The sequence below is a fragment of the Apus apus genome, chromosome 15, assembly GCF_020740795.1.
Source record: "Apus apus isolate bApuApu2 chromosome 15, bApuApu2.pri.cur, whole genome shotgun sequence".
In the NCBI taxonomy this organism is placed as follows: Eukaryota; Metazoa; Chordata; class Aves; order Apodiformes; family Apodidae; genus Apus; species Apus apus.
Genome location: NC_067296.1, coordinates 14,007,623 through 14,025,790, shown reverse-complemented (window position 1 = coordinate 14,025,790; position 18,168 = coordinate 14,007,623). Strand labels below are relative to the sequence as shown.

Sequence of the window (18,168 nt, the reverse complement as noted above, 5' to 3'; positions counted from 1 at the left end):
TCCCTTCTAGCCCCTTGGGGCAGATCTGGAGATGGGAGAAGTTGAGGCCCCAGGGCAGGGAGCTGCCTCCTCTCTGCTCCATCCAACAGTGGCTGCTTTCCCCCCTTGGATCCACCAGGAATGCAAAAGGGCAGCAGCATTGCCCCCTGGGCTGCCTCAAATAGACAGAGCAATATAAACCTGACAAGTTTTTATCTGTACAGACACTGTCAAACCCCCCACCCGCCCCTCGAGTCCCTCCAGTAAAAGCCAACCAAAAAAAAAAAAAAGCATTTAAAATAAAAACCAACAACAATCAACCTCCCTGCCCCCTCCCCCCCCCCCCCCACCTCAACCCTAAAACACCTCAACCCTAAAACCCCCCAACCCACTCCCCCGAGCTGGGTCTCGGGTGGGACACGGGTGTCCCCAGGTGTGGTGGAGAGGGGATAAAGTGACCTCTTCAAATCGGCCCCGTGTGCTCCCGGGAGCCTCCCCGGCTGCTCCGGCCAGCGGCAGGGATGGGGCAGGGCTTCAGTAGTAGGAGCCGGCCCGGGCTGCGCTGCCACCTTGTCACCAGCCCCAGGGACAGTCCTGGAGGGTGGCCCAGAAACCAGGGTGACGGTTCGTAGGTAAAAAGCTAAAAACTTCAGGGTGGGCTGGCAGGGAGGGCGGCGAAGGGGAGGAGGGCACTGAGCCCCAACCCCAGCCACCCTGTCCCTGCTGGCATCCCCAGGGCTGGTGGGCAGCCTTAGGACTCCGAGGAGGAGCGGGAAACGCTCTGGAGCAGCGATTTGTATATGGCAGAGTTCAGGAAGCGAGGGTAGGAGTCTCTGTGCATGAGCGTGTAGATCTGGAGCTGCGCGTCGTCGAAGGTGTGCGAGGACGGGTCCTGCATCTTGCGGTTGATCACCTCCCGCACCCGCGAGTCCAGGCTCACCTGGGCAGCAGGGAGAGAAAGTGGAGAGGTGAAGGACCCCTAGTGCTGAGCCCCCCAGCACCCACCCCTGCACAAACTGTTGTGGGAAATTGGGTATCAGCGTGGCCAGACACAGGGAGATCACAGTGGATCATGGAATTGTTCTGGTTGAAGAGACCTTGAAGATCATCGAGTTCAAATATTAACCCAACTCTTCCGAGTCTGGTGCTAAACCAGCTCCCTCAGCACCACGTCTACACGGCTTTTAAACACACCCAGGGATGGTAACTCCACCGCCTCCCTGGGCAGTGTGTACCAGGGACTGACAACCCTTTTCAGTGAAGTTTCTTCTAATATCCAAACCAAACCTCCCCTGGCACAACTTGAAGCCATTTCCTCTTGTCCTATCACTTGTTACGATCTGCAGCAAAGTCAGGATGTTTGGGAGACAGGGAAGAGGGGCCAGGTCTCGGGGTCCGGTCAGGCGTCCCTGTGTCCCCTGGCTGGGCACGGGGAGGTGGGTTGGGGCGCTCCCCCCGACCCCGGGATGCAGAGCTGGGATGCAGCAGCATCTCGGCCCGCTGGTGCCCTCCTGAGGTTCCAGCCCCGCAGCACAACCCGGCCCGTGGTCTCCCTGCCGGAGATGCCGGGGATGTCCTCCCCACCGCCATCCACAAGCACGAAGCAAACCCATTGCCCTGCCAAACTCATTCCCAACCACCCACCCCATCCCTAAATTGCCGCAGGGCTGCAGGGGGCAGCCGGGATTGAGCCATTACCCTACAAAACACAATGGGCCCCGCCGCCCCATTTTAGCCCAAGCCACCCCCCAGGAGCCCTCCGGAGGGGCTCTGCCCCCTACCTCCTTGGGCGAAAGGATGGAGATGTAGTCCTCGTAGATCATCCTGGCCTTCTCGTCGATGGTGTGCTTGTTGCACTCGTTTTTGAGCTCCTCGCACGCCAGCCAGAAGAGCATGTTCTCCTCGCTGTACTCAGTCCGCAAGAACTCCCGGAAGACGTTGCGACCTGCCGGGCTCTTCATCAGCTTGTCGAAGGACTGTGCCCAGCCCCGCACCTCCTCCGGCGTGGGTTTGGTGCTGCCGGGTCCCCGCGGGAACGGCAAAGGGACAGTGTTACAGCCAGCCCGGGAGGGCTGCGGGTTCCCCGCCGTGTCCCTCCCCGCGCAGCGCGGCCGTGCCCTGTCCCCGGTCCTGCCCAAACGCATCCCCCCGTGCTCCCACCGAGGCCACTCCTGCTCGGGCTCCGGTTGTATCAGGGAGGCTTTCGGAGGTCACTCACAGGGTCTGTCCCGGCTCCCGGCTGGAGCACGGGCTTGGTTTCAGCTGAATTTCCCAGGCTGACAGATATTTTGATGCACAAACACAGAGGGGAGCAAAAGCCCTTCCCTTGCAGAGCAGCAGCTCCAGCTGGGGAGAGACAGACATTGCTCCATCATCCGTCACAGCTGGGAGGGAGGGAGGCTGCTCCCCAGCAAACACTCATTACCTGCTAAAGCAGGGTAGGAGCAATCACTATCAGCGGCTAATTAGCACGTTTGACTTCTAACCCTGCAATGCCAGGCACGGCACAGAGCACCCAGAGCTGGGCTGTGGGGTAGGGGGTTGTACGGGTCCCCCAGGGAGTGGGTGCTCAGTGCAGGGCATTCCCAGAGCAGTGTGCCTGCAGGACAAGGCTTGGCCCCCGGGACATGGCCTGAAAGCTACTGGGGTCCTTGTGTGCCTCAGTTTCCCTTTGCAAGGGGCCAGAATCGCAGGGGGCTGTAGTGGGGCTCTTGGTGGGAGCTGGGGACACACCACTGGAAGCAGCACCGGGAACCCTGAGTCCTGGCACACTGATCCTGCTCCCCATATGTGACCAGCAGGCAGGATGCAGGGCTGGGTGCCACGGATGGTGGCAGCAGGGCTGGGTGCCGTGCTGTTCCGTGCCAGGTCCGCCCCCGTCCCCGCGGTGCTGCCCTTGCACTCACCACGCTTCACAGTTTGGGATGGTCTCCAGTTTGGTCTCCCGGGACGGCCGCCACGCTCGCTCCCGGTCCTCGTTCCTAACAGGGAGATGGAAAGGTAGTCAGGGGTGTTGGGGATGCACCCAGACCCCCAACCGCACCCTCCCCCCCCAACTGGCCCTGCCCACGGAATCTCCTCTGTGGGCACCAGCATTTCCCCATGCCAGCTCCTCCCCAGCACCCTGCCCGCCCTGGCACCCGCTGCCCGGTGACACCCGGCGGCTCCTTGTGCAATTTCTCTGCCCTCCAGCAAAGGTGTTTCCTGCTTCAGCGCCCGGGACGTGTGCCAGGGCCGAGCGGAGCCGGCGGCAGCAGCCGGCAGAGGTCAGTGCCGGCTCAGCCCGTGGCAAAGTCACCGTGGACAGTCACAGCTTAACATCAATAAATAAATAAATGGGGGTGGCTGCAGGGCTCGGGGCTGTGGCTGCCAGAATTCCGTGCCCTGGTGTTGCTCGGTTATCACCGTCCCCAGCTGGTGATGTCCCCAGCTCACCGTGGGCAGGACAGATGGAGACAGACGAAGGGCTCGCTCCTGCACCCCCGGGGACACCTCAGCGCCCGTACAGCCTGGAGGCTGAGCACAGGATGCCAGTGTTCCCTTATTCCCCCCATCCCTCGCCCCTAGGGGTGCTGGTGGCACAAGGGGGGGGAGCTGCCTCCAGCCTACTTCCCTCAAGCCCTCAAATTTCGGCGCCTGGCGACGACCGCAGCGCTTCCTGCTTGCGACAGCGTCCCTCGCACAACCTCTGTGTGCAAACCTCTCCCCCAGCGGCGTGGGCGGCTGGTGTGGGTGAAGCTGCGGGTACATCCCTGTCCAGGCCACCCCTGGGCTCGCTGCCCAGCACGCCTGAGCCCCCAGATGTTTGGCACTGGTCACTGCTTGCTCTGGGAGTGGGGTACAGGAGGGATTTCTTCCCCATTTCTGCTCACAGGCTCTTGTAGAGATGGAGGAAGGACGCAGGGAAGGGTCACCCTGCCCACAGCTGGATGCCACCGAGCCTGGGCCAGCATCTGGGAGGGAGATGTTTGGGGCAGGTTATGATGGGAGCTGCTCACCAGCCCTCACTGCCTTGCAAATGTGAGAAACTGAAATGGGATCAGGTGAAGTGGGGCCCCAAGGACACGGTGGGGGTTTGCACGGGGCTGACATTGGTGCTGGGGATGAGCTGTGGGGCTGTTTGCTCCTCCAGGCATTGCTGGTGGCCCTAAAGACCAAAGCTGCTGCAAAGCTCAAAGCCATCAGCAATCTTGGAGTGGGCTGAGGCTGAGGATGGAGAAGAGCAGACATGCTCTTCAAAATCTGGGCTATCCAGAGAATAAGGAGCCAGGGATCCATGGAGAGGATGGGAGATGCAGCCACAGGCAAATGGTTGGTTATGTCCTGGGCTCTGGGCAGCGCCAGGAGAGCAACGTGCCATGGCACTGCTGATGCTCCAAAACACTATTTACAGCCTTCCCAACCATTTTCCTCTCTACTCCCAACCCAATGCAAGCACCAAAGGGCTGAAGAGCACCCAGGGGTGGGAGCTGCCACAAGAGCCCATCTCCCTTGAGTCCAGGAGCCTGCCTGGGCAGCAGCCGTGTCCGAGCACTTGGTGCTGCACCAAGCACAGAGGACAGGCAACGCGCAGGCAACCCTCACATTTCCCCTGCTTTTGGGAATCCCTGAATACCAGGCAATGGTGGGTGATGGTGGGGCCGGGGCGGGTGGTGGGACATACCAGGAGCAGCTGCAGCAGCAGCACCAGCAGAAGCAGCAGGCGTTGGGGCGGTGGTTGCTGGCGGGTTGCACCGTTGTCGGTGAAGTCTCATGCCGGGACATCGGAAGGGGTGTCTCTGCGGACGCGGGTCCTGCGTACTGAGAGGCAGCAGGGCAGGGAGCAGGGTCAGCAACCTGCCTGCTTTTATCCCCCACCATCTGCAAACACCTGGAGCTAAACAGGCTGAGAGAGATGGGCGTGTTCAGCCCAGAGAAGGTTCCATGGAGACCTCATAGTGGCCTTCCAGTGCCTGAAGGGGCTACAGGAAAGCTGGAGAGGGACTTTTTAGTGAGAGGACAAGGGGCAGTGGATTAAAACTTGAAGAAGGGAGATTTAGATTAGACATTAGGAGGAAATTCTTCACTATGAAGGTGGTGAGACATTGGCCCAGGTTCCCCAGAGAAGCTGTGGCTGCCCCATCCCTGGTAGTGTTGAAGGACAGGTTGGATGGGGCTTGGAGCAGCCTGGGCTGGTGGGAGGTGTCCCTGCCCATGCAGGGAGTTGGATCTGGATGATCTTTAAGGTCCCTTCCAATCCAAACCAGTCTATGATTCTAAACACGGGATCCCCATGCTGTGACTTGCTGGGGTTTAGTTGCAGCTCCCATTTTGCCATCCCGGCCCCGAGATGGTCACCACCTCACCTGCGCCCCAGCCTCATACACGGTGGACGGGGTTGGGTCCTGCTTCGGGGGCTCTTCTGCTGCTCTCCACTCCTCCCAGCCCCCCCGTGAGCCGTGCTGCCGGGATTCCCCAGCTAATGTTCCTGCCGCCTCCTGGACGGAGCCTGTGGGGAGGAAGAGGAGCAGCACCCTGTTACCTTCACAGAGGGACCCCCTGGTTTTGGGGAGGGGGATGCTCAAGGCCAGGGCATGGCAGGCAAAAATAAAGAGTGCAAGAAAAGGAACTGAGAAGAAACAGAGGAGTGGAAACACGGTGGCAGATGCTCTGCCAGCCCCATGCTTCACCCAGGACCCCTCTGGGCACAGCATGGGGGACACGAGATGGGCACAGAGCCCTCTGCTGTGCCCCATGCCATGGGGAAGTGGGGACAGACCCTCTGGTGCATTTGGGCCTGGGATGGGGAAGTCAGAGCCTCTCCACAGCATCATGTGAGTGGAAGGAAACGGGGTGGGTGGGGGGAAGTTTCACAGCTCCCAGCACTAAACCAAAACTTGCCCCATGCCAAGCATCATTGGCAGAGTCCAGTGCTCTTCACCACTGCTGCAGAATTGTCCCCCCTCTGCTCACAGGCCTGCTTGTCCCTGCCTGTCCAGTGCCCACCCCTGTGCACGGTGGTGGTAAGGATGTGGTCATGGCTGGCTGAGGGTGGTGGGCAGCAATCATGGTCCTTCCTCTGCCAGAAGGAAGGAAATGGGGGGCAGTGAGCAGGGAAAGCCCCTGGCCCCCTCAGCACCAGCATCCCTGACTTGAGCTGGCCCAGGTCTCATCACATCAGGTCCGAGTCCTGCTGCTGACTCAGTAAGGGGGACGGAGCCAGGGAGCAGGTCCCACAAGGCTGTCCCCAGAGCTCCTCTGAGCTCATGGCCACCACTGTGGGTCCAGCCCCTCCCTGTCCCCAGCATGGCCATTGCTCAGCAGTGCTCTCCATGAGCTCCTTGTCTGGGCCCTTCCAAACCCTCCCGCTGGCTCCCATTGCTCCCACAGGAACGAAAAAGGAGAGAGTCTGCCTTTCGCTCCCAATTGTCCCTATTTATAGCCCCGAGTGCTGGCAGGACAGCTGCGACCTTGTCACCCGCCTCAGCAGCAGCAGGCTCTGCTCCCTCTTGCACCCAACTGCCCTCGGGTCCATTTAACCCCTCTCTTTTTGTCCCCTGTGGGGACAGCACATGGCATCACTCTGGGGGGCTCCCAAGCACTTTGCTTCTGTGCTTGACCTCGGTCAGAGCAGCCCCTCAAGTGGCTGAGCTGAAACACCCCAGTGAGGCAGCAGGATGGAGCAGCAGCCCCCAGCAGGGTGCACCCCACAGAGTGCACTCAGCACCCGATCAGGAGGCAGGATCAGCTCCCTGACCATCCTGGGTGCTGTGGCACCCTTCTGGGGACACCTCAGCTGTGTGGGCTGCACCCAGGGGGATGGCGAGGGGAAGAGAGATGTGGGGCTGCAAAGCACCCTCCTGGCCTGTGGCACCAGAGGGTGATGCCAGCACACGCTGGATTTGCCGGGCCTGTTTCCCAGCCCCGTGCACCCCTTAGCACCCCATCCCACCACTATGGCAGGGGCCTTGTGCCCCAGGGCCATGTCTGGCTGCCCTGGGGCAGCAGATAAGGAAGTCCCAGCGGAACCTATGAGCACCAGAGGGACAGCGAGGACACGCATGTCAGGCTGCAAAAAGAGGAAGGCTGACAAAAAGGGGACATTTCCCCAGCAGAGAGAGGAGACACCCCAAAAGCCTCCCTTGCTCAAACCCCATGAGCTCCTCAACCCCCCCATGAGCCTTTTCCATGGGTGCCTGGTGACCGCAGCACCTGGTCAGGGAGTCCCTGGGCACTGGGTGTCACCAGGCTGTGCCAGCTCACACACCCATGGCATTCTCACCCTGTCTTCTCCCCAAACAGAGACGGGAACCCTCATGCAACCAGACAAGATGAGCACTCCTTAAAATGGCTTTGGAAGGGAAACCTCCCCTTCCATCAGGGTGCTCCTTGCTGGGGCACTGGGTCAGCAAGCACCCTGTGTCCTGCTCACCCTGGGCAAAGTAGTCACCAAAATCACCCTGTGCCAGTTGCTGCAGGAGCCGTGGCATTTGGGGTGCCTGCACGGGCAAAGCTGAGGCCACGGCAGACACCAGCCATGGGGATAACTCCCCTCCATGCCCCCCACTTTCCTCAAGTGCAGAGGACAATGCTCCCAGCAGTGTGGCATTCCGTCCCAGCCACCCCTGGCTCTGCCAAGTGGGGCACAAACCAGCGCCCACCCCAGTGCAGGGGCACCCCCGGGCACAGCCCGTGCTGAGCCCCCTGAGTGCTCACCCGACCCCGTGCCATGGCTGGCCAGAGGACCCGGGAGGACATGGAGGAAGCCACCAGCATGTCCCTACCTGCAGCCTGGCCATCACGGCGGCGGGTGCCAGCCAGGGTGACCCCGGCCGGCTCAGGGGGTGGGCGGCATTGCCAGGACCGGCGGCTCTGAGGTCAGGGAGACGGGAGAGGAAAGAAGAGAGAAAGAGAAAAGAAAAGCGGCCGAACACATCCTCTCACAGGAAAGGGAGTGGTAAGGGAAGTGGCAAACTCAACCGAAGAGTTCAGACCTTTTTTGGGAAAGCCCCGGCAGGGCCCGGCTGCTCTCCCTGCGGCAGGGCCGGCCGCCCCATCGGGGCAGCAGCGGGGCAGAGTGAATCCACCAGCAGCTCAGCCAGGTCATCCTCCTGCTTCCCGCCCCTCGGCTGGATCCAGCGGCTGTCCCAGGCAGGAGGGCAGCCAAGGCAGGGCTCCTCAGCCACCACCACGACTGACCACAATGCCAACTGCAACCAAGCACCTCGGAGATAGTCCGGGCACACTGGCGCTGGAATAACCCCATGGCCATGGAATTGGCTTTGCCAGGGATTGATGGGCAGGATATGTCCCCAGGATGGGCATAGGCCAGTCCCTGGCATCCAGCTGAGGCCACTTGGAAGCACTGGTGCTTTCCCCCATGCTGTGCCGCAGGTGTCCCTGGGGCTCTGGTGCTGCTCGTGGGGTGGGGATGAAGGCAGCAGGGTGGGCTGTGAGAGAAGGGAGTGGGTGCCCGTGGGGGGGCTGAGTCAGAGCCCCCTGCAGCATCATCCCTGCTAGGCAGGGATGTGCCAGCCTTGCCTGCCGTGTCGAGCAGAGCCCGGCTCCCTCGGCCAAGAGTGACTCACAAACAAAGTTGTTAGGTTTGTTTTTTGTTACCTCTTCAGAAGAAAAAAAAAAAAAAAAAAAAAAGAGAAAGAAGAGAGAGACAAATCAGATGCCCAACCTCCACTTCCTTGATTAAATTTGTCCTCAGCACCCCTGTGGGCACAGGGAGCTCTGGCCCCAGCATCGCACCGGCAACCGAAACCAGTTTGTGGTCCCAGCCAGCAGCTGCCCCCTCGCCCTCAGGGACTGGCTGCAGGTGGAAAAGGGGATAAAAGGGGAGGAAGAGGGATGGGGGGATGCTGGCACCCCCACTCTCTCCCCCAGGGCTGGGCAAGGCACCCGACCATGGCACGTGCCTGTTATCAGCCCACCCCAGCGTGGTACAGCCCCTTCCCTCGCCTTCCTCAGGGATATTGAGCTGTTATCTCCTCTCTTCCCAACACCACATACCCCAGTACCCAAAACCCAACCCGGTCACGGCGCTGCCACCCCCAACACTATCTCAAATGCCCCCTCACTCAAAAGTCACCCTTTGCTCTGGCAGCCCCTTTTCCTGCCGGCACCTGCCCCACCATCGCTGCTGTCCTCAGGGGCACCCAGTGTGGCTCTGCTTCTCCTGAACCTCATTTCTTTTCCAGCGGGTTTTCCAGGATTCCCTTTGTCATTGCCAGGTGGAGCCAGCTCTGAGAGCTTCGGGATGCCAGGATGTGGCCATGCTCCCATGGGGACACCCCAGCACCCCCAGCTTGCTGGCACTGAGATTTTACTCTCCAGCTGCCTCAATCCACAGTATGACCCCTCTTCCCCAGGAGGGACCTTCACTTTGGTTTTTATGGGACAAAAGCGGGAGAGCAGCTCTGCTGCTCATCACAGACCCCCGTGGAGACCACTCAGCCATGGGTGACACCCAAAACCCCGCCGGTGCTGGCAGAGAGAGTGTCCCCAGCCGAGCCCCCGGCACGGCCGAGCCCCGCCACATGCGGGCGCTGCCTCGGCGGGGCCCCGCGCCGGATCCAGCCCCGCTCCGTGCCCGGCAGGAGCCGCAAAGCCCCATCACCTGCGGGACCGGCCCTGCTGGATCAGCGCTCGCAAAGCGCAGCAGCCGCGGCCGCCTGCGCACCCAGCTGGCTTCTCCAGCGGCTAATAAAGGCTGAGCCCAGCCTGCAGCTCCTCCGCCTCCTCCCTGCCTTTCTCCTGGGAAGGACCCGGCACCTCCGACCTCTGCAACTTTGGCTGAAAGCGGCCACCGAGCGCACCCAGAGGTGAGCCAGCCCCGGGGGGCGGTGGGGGGCTGGCAGTCCTCGGGCCCCCCTCTTGCTGGGGTTACCCCGTGGGCAGCCGCCGAGCCCCGCAGCTGCCGCCCGCCCCCGCAGCCCGCCCCAGCCACCTGCCAGCGGCACAGGAAGTTTTAGGAGCTATTTTTAGACCTGGCTTTCCCCACACTACCCCCCCCCCCGGCCCCCTTTAGCAATCTATTAGAAAAAGACTGAAGAGGTGAGGCTCAAGCGCCCCCTTCACACTCTGCGGGGACAGGGCTGGGATGACCCCGATGCTCCCAGCACAGAGGTGCCAGCTAAGCTGGGCTCCCCTGGTCCCACTGGGACAAGGGGTGACAATGCTCAGGTGGCTGCACCCCAGCCATGTCCCCGCTGCCCTGCCGGGTGTGCGCTGCTGGTAACGCTGGCAGATGTGTCTGAGCACGTGGCAGTGGTGAGCAGACACTTCTTGGGGAGTTTCTCTGCCCAGCTGTGATTTTTCTGCCATCCCAAGACTGGAAGGGCAGGTCCTGAAGGTGGGCAACCGGGAGATGCTGCAGCGTGTCCCAACACCTCCCCAGTCCTTTGCACAATGAGGGCTGACAGTCCTGTGGGCACCTCTCCTGCTGGGATAAGGACGATGCTGGGGTCATCCTCTGGACCAGCCACCTCCTCTCCTCCCTGCCCCTCTCCTTGCCTGTAGCCAGGGTGTATTTCCACACTGAGCATCCTCTGAGCTCCCCTGAAAGTATCCCAGGAACCTCTCCAGCACCTGCTGGAAAGAGATGAGCAGACCCATGGTTCTGTCCTGGCATGGCTGAGATGGTCACCATGGGTGGCATGATGGGCAACACCTGCCCCTCCACCCCTGGCTCTTGCACTGAAATGGGGTTAATTATTTCATAGCATAAAAATAGCACCCGCAGCAATCAGCTGGGGGATTTAATAAGGCAAGCCCTGACAATTATGTTTCTATTAGCAGAGGTCTCGTGGCAGTGTTAAGACAGACTCCAGTTAAGCATTTGGTAACAATCCATGTGAAAGGAGAAGAAAGATGATGGTAATCCATACTCAGCAGGGGTGGAACCACATGGACCACAGATCGAGCCTGGAGGCTGACAGGAGGGAAGGGAAAAAGAAAGGGTGGGATACAGCATCAGCAAGGCCAGGGGGAGAGCTGAGGTGGATGGGTGGCAGGGTGACCATCCATTGGGTGCTGCCAGCCCAGAACCTGCTCATCCCCATCTCAGTGTGGGCAGCACTGTGCCCCTCCAGGCACCACTGGGCAGAGGAGGGGGCATCAGTGGTAAGTTGGGGGAACAGGGATGCTAAAGGGATGGAGAATATGGAGACAAGGAATTGCCTCTTATAAGGAAATGAGGAACCAGGCAGAGAATCAGCCCAGGATTGGGATGAAAAGGGGGGAGCCTGCATCACAGGGAAACTCTGGATCAATGGGGTCGCTCACCACAAGTCTGAGTGATTCCTGATGTGGCCGATGAGTGATTTTCCCTCCAGCCCTGGCATAAAACCAAACCCCATCAGCTGGATCCAGAGACTTGGCCAGGCACAGGGAGGAAGTTTTGGAGCCTGTGCCAGCACAGAGGGAGGAGGGTGCAGCCGTGCTGAGAACAGGTCTGGCCCTGCTCTCCAGCCACGCACCAGAGCTTGCTGAGATGAGCTGTTTCTTGTACCAGTAAGAAAGCTTCCTCTTATATCAAACTTTGGTTCCATGTTAAAACAGTGTGGGTGTGCTGAAGGAGTTCCCCAGGACACTTTCCTGCAGGCAAATCCCCAGGGCAAGGGGGATTTGGTGACCTGGCACCCTGTCCCAGCTCTGGAGCATCCCAAGAGACACTGGTGATCCTTGTGCTGTGGTCATGGCAACCTCACAGGTGCCAGGGCAGCAGTGATGTTCTGCCCTGCCCCAGCCACGACAAGCAATGGGGGGCTCTGTGAGCAGCTCCTGTCCTCCAAGACAGTCTGTGCTGATATTTAATACCTAACCAAAAGGGAAGAAGGATGGTGGGGTTCAGCTCAGCCATGCACAGGGAGGAAGGAAGAGCTGTCACCCTGTGTGGCCCCTGTGCCTCAGAGGTGGCCCCTGGCCCCAGGGCAGTGCCAGGCAGCCGCAGGGCTGCATCTCACTGCCAGGCATTGCTGCTGCCAGACAGGCTGGTGGGAGATGGCTGGGGCAGCAGGAGCTCTGCCACAGGTGGGTGCCCACCACAGACATTTTGGGCTCAGATGGTGGTAGAGGCCGTTGCTGGGGATGTCAGTGAGAACCCCAAGGTGCCAGGCCACGGTGATGCCCTTTGCCAAGCCCCTGGGATGCTGCAGGGCTCGGCTGTGCCATCGGACACAGGAGCTCACCTGCCACCACTGCCACAGCAATACCTCTCCCCGGCCCGAGATCCCCTTTGCAAGCTCTCTCCTCACGGTGGAATCCACACCAGACTCACAGGTGGCATCTTTGTTTTTTCTTGTTTTCCAAGGCTAGTTTGAAGCGTTCCCTTCCTTTCCCAGGAATCCTGCCCGCTAATGCCAGTATGTACCTGTTTGCTCTTCTCCTGCCCTTTGCACTGCAACACTGCTGGGGCACTTCCCTTCTGCCAGAGGAAACTACTTAAGCCCCAGTTGGTTTCATGGCTGCAGGAGCAACGGGAAAACCCAAACCCTTGACCCCAAATCACTTTGCTGGTTCCCTGACCTACTTCACACCAAGCCAGCAGTAGGTCCATCCCAGGGAGCGAGCTGCTGGTGCACCCACAGCCTGTCCTCTGAGCCCAGAGCCACAGCCATGCACAGGGACACTGGGAACTCTGTTCCTGTCACTGCCCTGGAGCATCTGTGGTGTTTCTGCCTCTGGAGCAGGCAAGTGCTGACAAGCAAGTCAGGAGCGTGCAGAGCTGGGCTCCCAAACCCAGCAGATCTTCATAGCCTGAGCAGAGAGCCCTCAAAAGGTTAACCAAGGCTGTTTCCATGCAGTTGAGAGAACTGGAAGGGTGGCTTGTTATAAAACTCTACCAAGCATTTTCCTGCTGTCAGGAAACCCCCTTTTTTCCATGTCTAAGATGAATGTTAACTTGAACCCCAAAGGATTTTTTGTTGTTGCTTTAGTTGCTGTTGCTGCTCCACCCTCCCCCCAGTTAAATCTCTGCTTTCATGGAATGGCCAAAGGCAGGAGGTTTTGCAGGATGGGTGAGAGGCAAAGTGCTCCCTTCCTCTCCTGGGAAACTCATGGGACAGTTGTGTTCCCATGGACTGCAGGAGCTGATGGGATGGCCTGGGGCATCACCCTCCATGCCCACCCGGGGAGAGGAGAAGTCACAGTTGGGAGGTCACCATCACTGGTCCCCCCAAAAGAAGGAACCCAGTGAATTTAATGCCCAAAATAACAGAAATAAAATAATATTCTGTGGTCCCAGAGAGGGCTTTTGCAGAAATGCAACATGACAATCAAAACTCCAGGGTTGCTGCCTTGTTCTACATGGTGCTCTGAATCTGGCAAGAGCCAGGATTTTACTTCACTATAGTTTTACCCCAGAGCCACCAGTTCCCCTGTACCCAGGTCCCACGCAGCACCTGGGCAAACCAGGGGGCTGCACAGGGGACTCACCCCACAGCTCGTGGACTGGCATGGCCCCAGCTCAGCACAGGGCTGGCAGCTCCTGCAGCATATGCACAGTGGCATCTAAGGCATCTGAACCCTGTGAAAAGTTCTGGGTGTCCTGAAACTGGTGGGCATGGTAGGAAGAGCCAGCTGATGTGGTTATTTGCAGCAAAACGACACCACAGCTCAATGCTACCATCACATGGCTGTGGCAATAAGGATTTGGAACTTCCTGCAGGAAGCTCCATGTGCTGCATGGAGCAGAAATGGGCTGGCCAAGACCAGTACTGCTAGAAACAAGCTGGAGGAGGCTCACAGAGTGCTGGGTGCAGGATGGTATGAAAAGGGAGATGCTCACAGTGCTGGATGCCTGTTCTCTGAGCTGGCTGGAGCAGGAGTGGTGATGGCCACCACAAAGCAGCTTCCCTATCTGCAGCAGTGCTGCTGGGGTCCCTGTGAGCCAGCGAGTCCAGTTTTTTCCCCTCTTACTCCACAAATGTTGGACACTCTTCCCCTACCATGTCCTCTCTACAGGCGAAAACCACGTTGTAACACATTGGTGGACAAAAATAACCAGCGATAAGGTCCAGTATCTTTTCTTCCCCCTGCTAAATTAAGAGGTAGCTACAAAATAATGTATATAAACAACTGGCTTTAAGTCCAGCCCATTCAGAAGAGCTTTTGTAATGGAAATGCATAGAGGGATGTGCAGAGTTGAATAAGGAACTGAGTAATAGGAAGTCTGGGCACAGGCCGCGGGCACCGGCTCATCCGGAAGCTGCTGTTATTCCAGGCAAGAGCCCGAAGCACCAAGGCTGAGCGTGCGTGGCATGAAGGCAGCAGTGCCTGCTGGCCTGGCTGCTCTGCTCCGGGGTGCTCACACGTGGCCAGGGGGTGCTGCAAGGAACCAGCCCGAGGAGCTGGAAGGGAAAGGCAGGGCAGCCAGTGGGATAGCTCAGGAGCGGCACCAGCACCGAGCGTGGCTCTGACCTCCTCTTGAGCTGAATTTTCAAAATAAGTTTATTCAGACGATACAAATTTGGGAAAAAAAAACAAACAAAAGAGGAAGAGCCACAGCAGCTTGAGCTGATGCTCTGCAGAGGTCGAGGAGTGACACGGTGGCTGTGCTGCCATGCCAAACCTGTTGCTCAGCTGCCCCCTGTGCACAAGCCCAGTGGAAACCCAAGATGCTGTAGCACAAGTACAGCCTTAAAGTGAGATGACAACCAAAGACAAGCAAAGACAGGAGAAGATGCACTTTGGGAGGAGGCAAAGAGGTGCTGGCCTTGCACCTCAGGCAGGCTCAGCATGGACTACTCTGTCAAGGTACTTTTCCCTCTTACCCTCTCTAGGTTTGAGTTGCATTATCTGATTATCTGCCTTCGGCCCCCCCCCCCCTTTTTTTTTTTTTTTTTAATAACAGTATCAAAATCGGCACCCACACCCTGATTGAGATATCATGTCACTAAATTCCTGATCCTCCACTATAATCTTATGAGGTGGAGTTTGTCTAATTGCTGAAGAACACGACTGTATTTTGATTAGCGGCTTGAGTCATTTGTGGGGAAGGGCTGACGCGGAGGAGCTAAAATCCTTGTAGGGAAATCTGATGTGGCACTCTCCCCTGGGAGATATTCTGAAATATGTGCCCACTGGAGCGACCTGTTTTCCCAAAGAAAATGATATCCACCAGGTCAGCAAACACCACCGGCTCCACTGATCCAGCGCGACACCGGGCGGGCGTCTCCGCCAACGGGGATGGAAGAGACGCATCCAGAGGGGAATGAACTCCCCTCGCAGCAGGGAAATCCCTCCCACTCAACACTTTTGGTTTCTTAAATAAGGCCATGGATCCGTGCCAGAGCAGCCTCATGGAAGCGGCGGGAGAGAGGGAGCTTCCCGGGGGAACCTCTCCGTGCCCAGGGATGCGCCGTGATCCACAGGCGGAGCCGCTCCGGCGCCCGCGCCTGGCCCTCTCCATCCCTCGGGCCCTGGGGACGTGGCGCCGAGTCCTGGCATCCCGCGACACTGCCCACACGGTGGACTCGTGCTGGGTGACAGCGGGATGCCACGTCCCTGCGGGGCAGAGCCAGGACACCAGCGAGCCCGGTCCCTCCACACAAGCCTTCGGCCGTGTCGCTGCCGCAGGACGCGGCAGGGAGGGGACCCCGCGGTTGCCCTGACCTCAGCCAACCTCCCGCCCCCCGGCCGGCCAGCTCGGGGCTCCGGGTTGCGGTGGCTCTCTACGATGAGGCACGGTACCTCTCTGGAGCCGGGGCACGGGAAGAGAGCCTGCCTGGCCCAGCCTGGGTGAAGGATGCTCCAGCATCGCCCCGGCACCCACCTGTGGGTGCAGGGAGGGTCGGGACAACCCTGGGCCGAGGAGGCCTCCGCAGGGGGTCCCTGCAATCCTGGGCTGGGCAAGCCCCGGTGCAGCCGGCCCTGCGGCTGGAGGGTGCCCCCCTCCTTCTCCATCCTCCTCGCCGGAGCCCTGCCCTCCCGCGGGGTGATGCGGAGGGGAGGGTCCCTTCCCTGCTCGGTGCTCGGGGATCCCCCCCGCCCCGCCGGGCAGTCCCCACGGAGCATCCCGTTGCCTCCCCACCCCCTTCCCAGCCCTCGCACATGGGGCCGGTTGACAGGCAGCAGCCGGACACACGGACGCACACCCAGACAGGCGCACACACAGCCCGAGCTCTCCATCAATCCCGGTGCGTGTCCGGGAGGGATGATGCGGGGGGAGGGAGCGGAGGGGAGCGGGGGGGGGCGCGGTGTAAGCATTGAAAAAGGAGGATGCACGGGGTGGGGGTGTGTGCATGCAGAGGGGATCGTGCAAAGGGGGGCGGGTGTGCAAAGCGGGGACCCCCGAGAGAGCGGGGTCCGCCCCGAGAGAGCGGGGTCCGCCCGCAGCCGGAGGCGAGGGAGGTTGGGCTGGGCAAGAGGGCGAGGGAGGGGGCGATGGGCCCGCGTCCGTGTGTGTGTCCCCCCCCCCCCCTCCCCTCCTTTCTCCTCCGCGGCATCCCCGGGCCGGGACGCACGGTACTCACGGGCCGGGCATCCGCTCCGCCGCCAGCCCCGGCCGCCGCCGCCCCGCTGCCCCCGCCGCCGCCGCCGCCTGCGCTGCCTCCGGGCTGGGCACCGGAGGGAGAGGGAGAGGCAGCGGGAGCGGAGCGGAGCGGCTGCACTGCGCAGGCGTCCCCCGGCCCCTGCGATTGACTTCCTAAAGCAATTGCAGCTTTGGCACTTCCTCACGTCAAAACACACACACACACACACACATACACGCACACACAGCGCCCAGCACCGGCACCCAGGATGGGCACCCGGTACCAGCACCGGCACCCAGGATGGGCACCCAGCAGCACGATGATGCATCCAATACTGGCAGTCGATACCAGTAGCATGCACCCAGTACTGGCATCCTGCACCAGCACCTACTACATGCACCCGGTACCAGCACCCTGCACCCCGTACCAGCACCCTCCATCAACTCCCAGTACCCAACATGGGAACTCTGCTGCATCAGCACTGGGGGTCCCCTCTGCCCCTGCGGGATCCTTGCCCGCCCTGGGGGGTGCCTCTGGAGCTGTCCCCTGATTGCTTTCCAGACGAGAGTCCCTGCCGAGGAGTGACTTTCCCTAAATCCGTGGTTTCTCTGCTTTATTTTTTAAATTTAATTTTTTTTTTTTTTCCAAAAGGAAGGATTGTGTGTCGCTAAAAATAAAGGGTGATAAAACTTTGGGAGAGAAAGGAGGCATAAAATTTTCATGATTTTGCCAGCCAGGGAAATTATCCCACTTTATTATTTAAAACCTCGTTAAAAACCATTTCCCTGGGAGAGACAATGATCAAAACCATCGTCTATTTCGATCCTCCAGACGTGCACAGTTCTAGGTGGAGAATGTGTTTAAAATAGGACCCTCCATGTGGCTGCTCAGCTGAAAACACCCACCCTGTGAGCTGCACCTCGGAGCTGGACCTGCCCTGCGCAGGATTCCAACCTGCCCTGTCCAATACTCCGAATTTTCCTCTTTTTAGCCACCCAGCTCTCTCTGGTGGGAGCTACAAAGCGCTTGCCCAGGGAGGACCTGCCCGAGGACCCCTGCGGGTGTAGAAGGGTCCTTCCTCTGCTGTCAACTTTTCCAAATCTCGGGACCAGCTCCAGAGGGGAGCGGGGTCATCGGGGCTGCTCCCCCCGCCGGGCCACCCGGCAGCCAGCCCTTCGATTTGCTTTAGCAATTCACTGGAAGCTCACAAATGCCTGGAAAGGCTCCTAAATCTTCAGGAACTGTTGTGCAGTGTGCCTTGGGGATTTTTTAGAAATGCCCGGGAACATTTAGGCTTGTGATTCCTTGTGATTCTCGAGCCAGCCTGTCCCTTCTGACGGTGAAAAGACGACGAGGTTTTGCTTTAAAATAAATCACCTTTTTAAAAAGAAGGTGTAGATTGGGAAAACGTGTTTGGAGCTCCCGAATCACCTGTGCAGCAGGGCTGTCAATAAATAGCCAAGCTCCCAGCCCAGCCCTGTGTGCTCACGGTGCTGCAGCTCGGCCTAGACAACTCGCTCTGCAAACACACCCAGCGGGCAGGGAAACGCGTCCTGTCTCGCAGTTGCAAATCGCTCCCATAAACGGCCAGGAACACCGCTCCGGTTCGGCTGGGAGCCCGGTAAGCCGCTTTCCCCCGGTGCCAGCCTGGGCTGGGAAGCAGGAGCCCCCGGGCAGCGCAGGCAGGGTCCTGCCCGCGCCCGCAGAGACCCGGGAGGGAAGCGGCAGC

The 18,168-nt window shown here is 59.7% G+C and overlaps 1 protein-coding gene across 3 annotated transcripts; it reads right to left on the bottom strand.

Moving 5' to 3' along the window:
* Window positions 1-365: 365 nt before the first annotated feature.
* On the bottom strand, window positions 366-16,480 carry RGS19 (regulator of G protein signaling 19). 3 transcript variants are annotated; one of them, XM_051632998.1, is made up of 6 exons: window positions 16,440-16,480; window positions 5,325-5,467; window positions 4,643-4,779; window positions 2,886-2,960; window positions 1,761-1,995; window positions 366-919 (listed from the first exon to the last, which is right to left on the bottom strand). In XM_051632998.1, the coding sequence occupies exons 3-6, from the start codon at window positions 4,741-4,743 to the stop codon at window positions 731-733; spliced, it is 600 nt and encodes a 199-aa protein (XP_051488958.1). In that variant the 5' UTR covers window positions 4,744-4,779; window positions 5,325-5,467; window positions 16,440-16,480; the 3' UTR covers window positions 366-730. The 3 variants fall into 3 exon arrangements, with proteins under 3 accessions (XP_051488958.1, XP_051488959.1, XP_051488957.1); XM_051632999.1 differs by having other exon boundaries at window positions 16,431-16,456; XM_051632997.1 differs by lacking the exon at window positions 16,440-16,480 and adding an exon at window positions 7,743-7,813.
* Window positions 16,481-18,168: the final 1,688 nt, after the last annotated feature.